General features: G+C 38.2%; 1 protein-coding gene across 1 annotated transcript in view; it reads left to right on the top strand.

Moving 5' to 3' along the window:
* Positions 1 to 2,603: 2,603 nt before the first annotated feature.
* Positions 2,604 to 12,618, top strand: part of F5 (coagulation factor V) — a 33,855-nt gene continuing 23,840 nt past the window's right edge. Inside the window, exons 1-6 of the mRNA XM_059493378.1 lie at positions 2,604 to 2,833; positions 5,923 to 6,014; positions 7,001 to 7,123; positions 8,178 to 8,390; positions 11,216 to 11,359; positions 12,271 to 12,492. Of these exons, the coding sequence (XP_059349361.1) occupies positions 2,673 to 2,833; positions 5,923 to 6,014; positions 7,001 to 7,123; positions 8,178 to 8,390; positions 11,216 to 11,359; positions 12,271 to 12,492 (955 nt within the window). The 5' untranslated portion in view covers positions 2,604 to 2,672. The remainder of the gene's footprint in view (positions 2,834 to 5,922; positions 6,015 to 7,000; positions 7,124 to 8,177; positions 8,391 to 11,215; positions 11,360 to 12,270; positions 12,493 to 12,618) is intronic.

The following is a 12,618-nucleotide window of genomic DNA, read 5'->3' as shown; positions in this document are numbered from 1 at the left end:
TCAGAATCAGCCTAGGCTATTTCACCCAGCCTAGGTGGAAAACTGGCACTGCTAGTTAATTTTACTGGTCAGCTTTTAGAGCAGGACTGCAAGTATACCCTTAGTATGTTTTCACATGTAGCATAACAAGAAATCAGGACCATAATTACTGGGTGTCAGAATAGACAATAATCTTGCCCAGTTGGAAGACACAGACCTGCTCTTAGTGTTAAAAGATATTTCCTAGGCTTCTCTTTCCATACCCGATTTTCATTTGGCATTTCAGAATCAGTACATCCCAAAGGTACTGCTTTATTTTGGGAATAGCCTTGTTCATTCTGCTGCAGAGATTGTCTTGCCAGCCTGCACTGGACCCACATTCTGCCATGCATGGCTTTTGACCACATGATTTTTTTATGTTGTTGACTTGTAATTTACACTTGAACATGTCAGTAAGCAGTGATGATAAAATACGAAGTTTGCAGCATGTGCAGTGTTGTGAAGTAGAAAAAAAGATTGCAGCTAAATGTATGAATAACCGATAAACTTGCATTGTCTTGGAAGATTCCAGCCTTAAAGAATACGTTCTGTAGTCACTTCTCATGGACTAATAGTAATAGCTTGCAGGCAGCCAACACTAATTTTAAAAAAATTATATGTATGTATTAGCCTTTTACAACATCAGACAAGATATAATAACAAATATTAGAAATTAATGATCAGGTGGAAGGGAACAATATCTGTGGATTATTAATAATGATTTTCAGAACACTGAAACTTCATAAAGCCTAGAGGATGTGATGTGATGTGATGGAATAGCTTAAATAAAAGAAAAAAGAAAAAAAACCTAAGGCTGATGCAGATGATTTCAGGCAAGTCAATTTTACATTGATACTTAAAATGTGAGGAGAAAATAAGCAAGCAGCCAGTATTGGATTTCTTGTTCTTAAAGGATTAAAAAAGGGTAACAAATGGCAGTCAATGTAGCTTAATGGAAAGTATCTCTAGTTCAATTTGATACTGATCTTTAAAACTATCAATATGATCAGCCACACTTATGAAAGAAATTCTTGCCTTTAGAGTAATGCTGCATAATTAGTTGACTAAGAAATTTCAAAAATACAGCTCCCCAATTCCTCAAAATGGATAAAAGGGAAGTAACCAATTGACGTCAGCTTTGATGATTCCCAGCTAACACACAAAGCAGAGGGTGTTAATGACGTAATGTGGGTATTAATTTTTAGCCTGCAATATTTTAGCTTTTTATTAAAAGGAAAAATTCTTAGAAGCCTACTTATAATGGATATTTTTAATGCAAACACTTAGTTCATAAAACAGAATCACAGGAAGATTTGTTTAAAGAAATACACCATGATGTTGGTAGTCATGTGCTGTCTAAGTGAACGAATTGTTCTCAGGTTTATGCACCGAATGATCCTGATGTTTGGTGGTGCGCATTTAGCTGTTGGTCTTCATCAATTCTATTTTTTTTTTGACCCATCTCCCCTAGTTCTTTCAAGTCCTTATGGTACCTTACAGTTTGGATAGAATTAACCAAGCTGCCAGTTAGGCCATTCTGCTGTTAAAAAATATATCAAACCTGGAGTTGATCAGGTTTTCTTTTGAAGTAGTACAAAATGAAATGTCCTTTTTGTCTAGTTCTGGACTGGAGTTGTTTTGATTTGGGGGTGTAGGTAATTTTTTCATTAAAATATTTGGAAAACATTATTGAAAATATTGGTTTCATTTTTTCTTGTGTTGGCCACAACAAAATTAGATAGGATTTCTTCTTTTTCTAGTAATTGAGTGTGTGGGAAACATGATCAACAATTTACTTGTTGTTTTGACCAGCTTCTTAGTACTGGCAAAAGCAGGGAAACATTTTTGGTACTGCAGTTGACATTGGTAATTATCTTATCAAAAGGTATTTTCCTAATAATTTCTTGTTAGATAAATGCCAACAGACCCTAGTCAAGACTAGGTTAGAAGTCTCCTGTCTAACCTGGTAGCTGCCACTGAGAAGCCCACTGGTTACCTATTACCTGAGGTATTTGGGAGTGTAGTGGGAATCAAGCTGAAGCTGGCAACGTTTGGAAGGGCGGCTGCCTTACTGTTCTGAGCATGCAGTGCATGGTGATCTGAACGAGATTGTAGCTCTGCATCCAATTCTACTCCCTTGCTTAATCCTTCAGTATTTTGCTTTTAACCTGGGAATGATTTCTAAGGAGGTGTAACATCAACCTGGGAAATTTCCATCAGTGCCGGCCATGTGCTGGATTTCTGTTTTCTGGGAAGATAGAAAATATGCCCCTCTTCTTCCTAACCACATAAGTCAAACATCCTGTAATTGAAGTAATCTAAATAATCTTCTGCCTCTGATATCCTGCTGCCTCAGTACACAATGACCCAACCACCTAGTAGTGCTGAAGCTGCTTCTCCTTGGTGCACGTCTCTTGCTGGAGGTGGTGTGGAGGAGGGGAAGGAAGATAGTTTAAACAGTTTTTTTATCTCTATTGGATCCCTGTCAGTAAGGGGAGGCAGAGGTGAAGAGCAATGACCTGAGCATAGCAAATGTTGTTACCCTGTTGCATCATAATTATTTCATTTCTGAGAGGAAGTTAGAAGCAACAACAGCAATAAAAGCAGTGGTTTCTGCCTTGTCTTCCAGAGCAGCTTTAACAGGCATCTCTACCATGACTCTGCACTGCTTGCAGATTTTTCTCTTGCTTCTGCTTGGTTCATGGTGGCCAGACTCAGAGCAGCATGTGGCAGGAGCTGTGAAGGTCAGAGAGCACTATATAGCTGCACAGATCACCAGCTGGACCTACAAACCACAACCTGAGGAAAAGTCCAGGTAACAAAGTACAGGATAAAAGGATGAAATTAGTCCTCCCTTGGGACTGACAAGTGGTTTTTGTCTCTCATCTCTTGTGGAATTGCAGAGACCAGGAGGACTTTGGAGCACAATCTGTTGATTTCAGAGGAACTTGATTGCCTTAAACAGCATGATCTGAACTATAACCAGTGACATATTAAAAGCTCCTTTTTATTTGCTGCATTAATGGATAGAATTATTTTTATGCTTTCAGAGCACTTCTGTTAAATAAGCTCCAGGACTTGCTTTTGTCATTTTTGCATAGCTTAATGTTGGTTGCTTGGGGTTTTTTAATGTATTTATTTTAGGTACATGGATGTTGAGCAATGTTGAGCCATGGTTTGGTAAGATCTCAAAAAATTTAGGACTTTAGAATTTGCTGAAGGAATAATTATGTTCCAGTTTTGATGCTATCACTTTCACTTAAATCAGAGCCAGATGAACTTTGGAACTAGTACCATTTCTGAGTTGTTCAGAGCTTTTGTGAAGTGTACACTCTGATGAGTAAAGGTGGTAAGATCAAGCATTTCTCTGCTTTATTAAGTGAAAATACTGATTTTATTTTTTTCAGATAGCATTGCACAGTGGCCAGCCTACCTGCATCCACCAATCAAGAATATAAAATACATTATTTTTATTACTACTACTGTCCTTAGCATTATAAACACTGCAAGAGCAATGCTACAGATATCAGAACATGGATGTAATTTCGAGTTGTGCATAAATTAGGGAGGAGAACTACTAAAAATGAAACATTAACATTAATTTAAAATTACTTGTCCTCCTACATTAAAAGGATTTTTTTATACTGCTGCTTTTTATCAGTATATATAGGTGGATGACTTTTTTTTTTTTTTTTTTCTGAACATGTATTGCATTTCAGGATAATATGGAAAAGATACTTCGAGTTCAGATTATGACTTTCTAACTTTTTTTTTCCAAGATCTAATTATAGCAAAGTTCCTTGGTTTTAAAACCCCCTTGACAATTTAATAGAACTGGTATAAGCATAATGTCAAACTGGCAAGACAGAGGAAAATAGGATTTAAAGGTAGGGACATGAAGCCAGCTGCCATTTAAGTATTGACCTGGACATGTGAATTTACTAGTTAAAGCTTCATTCTCTTCTACACTGGGTGCATCAATGTAAACATCAACTGCTGTTTGGGTAAATTCACATTGTGGATGGAGTGTTTTCATGCAGTAGAGACTCACAAGACTGTCTAAAACCTCAGCTGAAGTTCTCTGAGATAACCCAGCAGTGTTTTATGTTCAATGTCTATTGGGTTACTTTGCCTAAGTATTTAGAGCCAGTCACATCCCAGATGGGACTAATGAATTTTATAGAGCTTATAGAAATTTAACTAAAACCCAAAACAAACAAGCAAACAAAACCCAACAAAACCACAAACTTAACCTCAAAAAACCAGAAAAACAAAAGACTTCACAACACAAATACACTTACTGAGGAAGAGTTAATGGCTTGATGGCTTGGATCCCAAAGGTATTGGGGTATGTAACTTGTGCTGATTTCAGTAGAAGCTGCATGTCTATATGCAGTGTAAGAATCTGTTACTTTGGTGCTTTTATTTATAAATAACTTGAGAGGTTGAAAGGAAAATGGATTCTTCCCAAGCTGTTTCCTTAATTGTGACTAGAAAAGGACACCTTATTTCTCTGAGTGTTAGTTTTATCTTTGCAGAGGTTTGTTACTATATACAAGTGCTATTTATTTATAAGGCACTTCAGCATAAAGTGAATATGTATTATCTGTGCCTCTTGCGGTGTTGCTGCTGCAATTCCTGGAAGTTCTGTAACTCAACCTGCTTGCATAGTGTGATGTTTCTGAAGTGTTAGTGTGCTAGGTATTTTATTCCTCCTCATTGTACAATTGGCACTGCTAAATTTCCTCTTCTACCCTACAGACTTACGTGCATATTCTCATGAACCTTGCCACATTAGGGCAGCTCTTGTCAATGAACATTATGGATCCCATCCTTTTCCCCTTAAAGAGTTACACAAAATTTTATCAATGACTTTAAGGAGGGGGGAATTAATTGAAACACCAATTGCTTCTGCCTGACTATGCTGTGGTGAGAGAGGGGTGCAGAGGAATTTACAAGAGATCTCTTCCAAAAGAGATCTCCCCCTTATGGGCTCTGGATGTCACTGAAGTGGGTTCTCTCTTCTCAGCCTCCCCATGCTTGAGCAGGCCATCAGCTCTTCACTGTGAAATGTGCCTGAAAGGGCATTACAAAGAGAGCAAGTGGAATTACTGTTGGATTCAGTCATCATACATACTATAGTAAATCAGCCAATACATGTGAAGGGCTGTTACCCTTTCAGCCCTCTTCTCATCATTGTTTCCATTGCAGAAGTGTCATTTGCTGGTTTCCTTGTGCTTGCCTAAATATTTTCTAAGAAAACATTGTGTGGTCTCCTGGGTGTCAAATTGTTTATGAAACAAGACTCAGGGCACTTTGCAGTGGAAAGTGCCCTTAGTCTTGTTTCTCATTTTCTAACTTTCTGTGACATCCTTGGTTGTTGTCAGAGAACAGCTTTGTTCTTGCCTTCAGAGTCATTCCTGTGACAGGAGCTTGCTGTTAATGCTGTTTTAAAACCCTTCTGGTGAGTCTTAAAGTTCAACCATAGGGCTGAATAAACAGAAATTCAGGTTTCTTTTCCTCTATTTTGTCAGATGCTTTCCAGGTTAAATATGGTTGAGACATCTTCCTCTGTGTCTTGGACAAAACAAAGGCATCTTTATACCTTTATAGAATCAAAAGGACCCATAAAAACCACCTGTAAAATCATTGGTGAACTATTCTAGGTATGGATATCGGATGCCCTATATGACATTATCTGGTTTGGGAACATCATAAATTCAATAGACTAAGAGGGGGAAGTGAAGACACTACAAAGAGTTGGACTGTGTTCTTTCCTTCAGCAAAATGTGCAAGTGATTAAATATATTTCCAAGATTCATTTTTTGAGATTTCCATCAAACAGCAATGGCATCTCTGAGAATCTTCGTCCTTTCAATATTTTTATAACTCTTTTGATTTCAGATTGGAACATTCAGATCCTGTATTTAAGAAAATTTCTTACAGAGAATATGAAGTGGATTTTAAAAAAGAAAAACCAGCAAATACATTTGCAGGTAAACAGGAATGAAATGTCCTGAGTATTTTGGTTTGTTCCTTATTTTAAAGCCAGTGGCCACCTAAGCACACTTGTAATTTTGCATCCATTATTTGCACATAAACCAAATAGGCACAGGGGATGAGGTCTCTACAGTGCAGGAACGAGGCTTCCAAAGGCCATGGAGGGGTTGGGCTTTCAGAGGATGTGGCTGTCTGCAAATCAGTTGCACCATACAAAGTTGTTCCCTTTGTTTTCAGCATCTGATGACATTTACCACATGCATTTAGATTTGGCACAGCCGCAGCAATGACACTATGAATTCCTTGTGAAGGAGCCTGAAGCCTGAAACTAAATATATACAAAACAGTTTACTAAAAAAGAGACTTACAAGCCAAAACTTATCTTAGCAGCTTTTTCAATTGCTTGTTTTTGCAACATGGGGAGTAAGGATACCAGCTCTTGAAATCTTTTGCAGGACATGCCTCAAGAAATTTGCAGTGTGGAAATGATTATTTACTTGGATAACATTTGGGAATTGAAAGAGCTCTTTGTTCTGTGACTTCTGGCATTCAGAGTGCTACTTAAAATAATGTGTTTGAATACCATTCTCTAAACTCTTAAATTATAAAATGTTTATCTTCTAAAATTATTCAATGAAATTGTATGTGAAAGATGTCTAGAAATTTTCAATGAACCTCAGGATGAAACTTTTGATAGAGTTTCTGTTTTTGTAAATAACTTTTTCCCCCTTTTTTTCCCGCGATTTTCAAGTGCTAGTTGCCAGATGCAAAATTTGTAACATTTTGGAATATGCACTATATCCTTTATGTTCCCATATGCCTTTTTATGGGTAAGTCTTCGTTGCAGTGTTATTACATTCTCTATTAATTTTGAGACTTGTATTTTGAGAGCTAATATTTTTTGAAGGGGGAGAAAATTCTTTGTTTCACTGAACATACTGTTTTATTAATATTTTCCTTTCTTTATCTTAAATAACTACAGGACTTCTGGGACCAACCCTGCGTGCTGAAGTGGGAGATACTTTAGTGGTTCACCTTAAAAATATGGCTGACAAGCCAGTCAGTATTCATCCTCAAGGCCTAGTTTACAGCAAAACTGAAGAAGGTAAGTACTGTAGAAACTCCATGTTTTGCTCATTTGCTTGTAGACTACTGCATGAAATGTTGACAGGGATCTAGATCAATATGTGAAGCTATGTGTAACACAAATATCTGTTTATCCTGGATTACACCTTCATTGTTAGCTCCCTTCTTGTTCATCACTGTAACACTAGCAATGTGAGTGTCATGAGCACAGTTTCCTAACAGTGCTGATCATGCTGTTCTGATACTCAGGATTTAATGCTCAGCTTTGTGGTGCTTTGTTCCACACCCTCATGAGACCATCAAAAACAGATTATAAGCTATGACCAAATGGACATTAAAATATCTGTACCAGCACTAAGTGAGTTTGGTTGCTCATGCTTCCTGGATTGCCCTGCCCTGGGTGCTGAGCCAGAGCTTTGACCTGCAGTGTACAAATTCATGCAAGGTTTTGGTTGCAAAAGGAGTTTTGCAGCTCCATCTCATGGAATTGAACAGAACATCTCATTGGAAGGGATGGGCAGTTCAGTTTGACTGTCATATTAATTAATGTTCCTTTTGCACTTCAGATTTCAATTCTCTATCTCTGCTTTGTCATATTGCAGATCTGTTGGATATGGCAGGCACAGACAAGAGCCATTACTGCCTCCATGTGTGGATGTGCAGTATACAAAAGGCCTAAGGCAGCAAGGCAGTGCCAGCCCATGCGGTGGCTTTGAGAGACAGTTAGAAAGGTGACAGAGTGGGCAGCATTCCTCTGCAGAGCATCAGTGAGCAGAGGCTGAAGCTTCATCCCATCCTAACCCTACTCAGACTGATGAAGAGCCCAAACTTTTGGCAGTGATAATACTTCTAGGAAATCTTTCATCTGTAAGAAATAGGATGGTCGTGGATTAGCTACTCTCCCCATGCTACTCTCAGCAATGTGTGAGTGGAACCATGAGTTACTTCTTTGAAGCTGAAGTATCATATAAGCAAGATCAAACCAAGCTTTTGGAGCTGATTATAGGAAGATATTCCAAGCACTTTAATTGCTCTTTTTCTTCATGCCACCCTACTGACTCTTTTCTTGGCAGGCTCCCTGTATGATGACAGAACATCACCTGCAGAAAAGCGAGATGATGCTGTACTTCCAGGCCAGCTCTACACATACGTGTGGGATATACCAGAAGAAGTTGGTCCGAGAGAAGCTGACCTTCCTTGTCTTACTTATGCTTACTATTCTCATGAGAACATGGCAATGGATTTTAACTCTGGTCTGGTTGGAGCATTGCTGGTCTGTAAGAAAGGTAATGAAATGCCGTAAGACTACTATAAGGTAGTATATTTTCATTTCGAACAAAGATGATCATGTATGGTAATGAGAGAAGATCTATTTTATTTTTTTTCACATCTTTACATGCAGTGTAAAATGAATGTTTTTTAGCATCATTCTTTTAGATGTTAGAATTTTTAAATGCCAGCTTTCATGCAGTTTCATCCTATAATTATAGAATGGGCAGAAAGCATCATTGTATAGATACATTTGCCTGCACTGGTTGCATCTGCAGTTGCTTAACTGCTAAATATATGACCTCAAATGTCCTGTCTAAGAATTGTCTAAGAATAAATATTTTCTAAACCTTCATTCAAAATGGTTTGGCCATTTCAGAGAATAAGGCAGGAAATAATTGTTTTACCCATTGTCTTTTAAAGGCTGTCTGATCAAGAACCTGGAACACTTTCTCTTCTGTAACCTGGCTTTAAAATTGCAGAGCAGTGTGTCTTTTGCTAGTCATTTGAAGATATGGCCAAATTTGAGCAGATTTTAAGTCTTAAAATTGTTTTTGAATGTGATCAGAGATTTTAGATTTTAGCTGTCTGAACCGTTGAATTCCATCTCCACTAATAAGTGGTGTCTTGTAGCACTTGTAAATGGCTGCAAGATACATCTCTGTGGTTTGAGTGATGACTGAAACAACATGCCACCATGTAAAGTACTTAAACTACTTACTGGTCCCTAAAATCCAAGGTTTTTCCAAATTATATATCCTTCTTGTGGTGGACATGCTGTGAGTTATTTAGCCTGATTTAGTTTGAGTCAAAAGTTTGTGTAGACTAAACTGCATGGACTTGGACCTTAAAGCTTCCCTGAAAGTAAACAGAACACTGGTTCAGTGTGGGTTGCACAAGGACAGTCTCCTCACCCATAGATACCCATTTTAATGCAGAACACATCTACTCTTATCACCTCAAAGGAGTTGCTTTGTTATTAATTATGTTCCTTCTGATTTTTTTTTTATGATTGGTGCTTTTAGTATTATCTAGGACTTGTTATTTTCCTGATTTTTCTTGAGTTTTTCTTTCTTTGGGTTTCTGTGTATATGCATATTTTATGGCATACTGGTTGAGCTAATCTGGGCAAATACTTTGAAACTACTTCCTTCTCAGGCTTCTCAAATTCATGCATTTTGGGCTTGAGTAGGACATGAATTTGAGATGAACTGTTGTGACCACTGCCTTCAAGAAAATTTGGGTGTATGTTTCTGGCTAGAACAAAGACAAACAGCTCACTATGCATATTTTGAAGATTTCTGAACAGATTTTTGTCTGGGTGCTGTGGTAAATGTGCGGGGTACCTGTGTATTTGGTCTGCCTGGCATGGAGTTTAGTTTCTTCACAGCAGCTCATATGGTGCTGTGTTTTGGATTTGTGGCTTAATGGCATCCATAATGCACTCACCCATGTTTGAGCTGTTGCTGAACAGTGCTTGCACAGTGTCAAAGCTTTCTCTTTTTCCTGCTCAGACCTCTCCAAATGGTGGGTTTGGGATGGACAAGGGGTTGGGAGAAGACCCATCTGGACAGATGAAAGAGATTGGCCAAAGGATTATTTTCTACCATTAACATCATTCTGCAATAAAAAATGGAGGCAGAGGAGGAAACAACAGTGTGGGGAGAATGGGGGTGTTGACTTCCAAGATGACAGTTTTTGAGATACTTACTGGGCATCAGTCAGCTTGTGGGAGATGAGTGGGGTTTTTTTTCCTGTGTTGGTTGTGGTTTTCCCTCTTTCCTTCACCTTTGAACCGTCTTTATTGACCCATGAGTTTTCTCATTTTTGTTCCTCCTGTTCTCTCTCCTGTCCCATTGGGGATGGGAAGGCATTGAAGTGGGTGTTTGTCTGCTGTTTGGGGTCAGCTCCCCATGGTCTGACACATTTAAGAGGTAGTTAAGGTTATAAAAATTGGACCTTTGAGTTAAAGCACTGCCTGAATGTTCTTTGTGTGGCAAGTAGATAAATTTCTCTGTTGATCTGAGGCTTCTTTTGTGAAGGAAACCAGAGCTTTGTAGCTTCCCATAAATTAAAAAAATATATTGAAGATAATTTCTTCCACTGCCTCTTCCTAGGTAGAATAATCAGTACATTTGCAAATTTTTCATTCTTGCAATCCAGAGGGACCAGATTATGTTTTGAAAGTAGCAAGTGGAAGTTTTTGATGTGAGCAATCTACAGAAAGAATCAGTAAAAATCACACCAGTTCTGTGTGGCATGTCCAGAATGAATTCTACTTCTTGACAAAAATTACATCTGTATCACAAAATCGCCCAGGACAGTTTCTTGTAACTGATCCAGCACAGCAGTGTCTGTTGAAGTCTTTTGTGTGTAAATGTTGTTTGCCGAGTGGTTGGTTTTAAGCTTTTTAAAGGTGCTGATGACCTCAGTGCTTGAAAAGGTGCTGTTCACACTGCTGGTGACTCTGCCATCACTCTTCTCCTTGTCACACACTCTGAAAAGAGAGAGTAGCACCTGATTGTGAACCAAAGGTGTTTGACACTCTCCTTCTTTAAGGCGATCTCTGCAACACATTGCCAGAAATTGTCTGAGACAATTCATTGCATGATGTTTTTCTTCTCTGGAGTACTTCAGACTTTTGATTTTGTGCTTACCCAATACAAAAGTACTTCCAGAAATAAAATCACATTATGAGCATTCTTCAGGCTTTGTTTTGATCAGGCTCAGCCAGTACATGCTAACAGGTGAAACAAGCTCATTAAATATGTATTAATGCAACTGCATGTGAAATCTGCTTTATTTCTGCCCTAAACTAAGACCTATTGTTTCTCCTTCACAGGAAGTCTAAATGAGGATGGGTCACAGAAACATTTTGACAGGGAATATGTACTGATGTTTGGTGTGTTTGATGAGAACAAGAGTTGGCAAAAATCAGCATCAGTCAAGTATACAATTAATGGCTATACTGATGGAACGTTACCAGGTACTGTTCCAATTTATATGAAATTAAACTAACATTTATGAACACTGAATATTACCTTTAGTTGCTTTTTTTGCACAAGAATGGGAATGTGGAGAAAAGCAATACAGCCTTTCTTAGAATGTGTCTGTGAGCATCTAAATTCTGGAAGAAAAACTGTGCTGCTGAAAGGAAGTAACACCAGATTACTAATAGGAACAATGAGATTACCTCTGAGAAGACTTCTGCTAGAAGAAAAGGATTACTAACTTTAAAAAAAGAATTAATAAGCTCCTCATTTTTTTAGCAAGCTGATAGTGAGAGAATGATTTAAGTGAATTGTTGGTTCTACATACTGGGTGCAAAACTTCCTGAAAGTGGAAAGTCAGTTATCATTAAAAGACACAATTAAGTGAGCAGACTAGGAAGATGGTAGTGGGGCTTTTCTCTTGTTTTCCTAAGAAAAAACTTAAATATCTCTCTCCCATCCATTGAGCAAATATAAAAGATTGTCTTAAATGGGAATTTTTTTAAGAAAATATTGAAGAATATAGTTACTGTCACTAAGTACCACATCAATCTTTAGCTTAGATCCTTGCTTTGTTCTTTGCATTCCCTGCCCTGTTTTCCCCTCACTCCCCAAGAAAGGACAGGTCAGCTTTCCAAAAGAAGGCACTGGGATTTTTTCCATTTTTTGCCAGCTTGTTCTAAGCCAGTTTATCACTTGCAGGTAAGATTTAAACATTTGTCTTCCACTGACACATGATTTTGGTATCTGTTCCATTTACATGCTTCTGAAACTTCCTCTTGTTGCAAACATTGATCACAGCAATTTTTTTTAATGCTTTCAATGAAGACTCCCTTCAAACCTAGGGCGCATAGGGAACTTGCATGATTTGCCTGTATTCTGAACCCTAATCTTATGTCTCTTTTAGATTTAGAGGCTTGTGCATATGACAACATTAGTTGGCACTTGATAGGAATGAGTTCCAAGCCAGAAATCTTCTCCATTCACATCAATGGCCAGTCCATGGAGGAAAAACGTCGCCGAGTTTCTGCTGTTAACTTGGTGGGAGGAGCCTCAACCACCGTAAACATGACAGTGACTGAGGAAGGAAGGTGGCTCATATCTTCTCTTGTCCAAAAGCACCTGCAAGGCAAGGAAACATCTAGTTATTAGGCACCTGTAAAGCTGTTCTTCTCCATGTCCCAAATGGCTTCTGCTGTTTTACAACAGTACTGTTTCATGTGGTTTTGTCATTTCACTAAGAAAATAACCAAGA

The sequence above is a fragment of the Ammospiza nelsoni genome, chromosome 2, assembly GCF_027579445.1.
Source record: "Ammospiza nelsoni isolate bAmmNel1 chromosome 2, bAmmNel1.pri, whole genome shotgun sequence".
Classification (NCBI taxonomy): domain Eukaryota; kingdom Metazoa; phylum Chordata; class Aves; order Passeriformes; family Passerellidae; genus Ammospiza; species Ammospiza nelsoni.
Note: the sequence above shows the minus strand (reverse complement) of the source record. Positions and strands in the feature narration are given on the sequence as shown.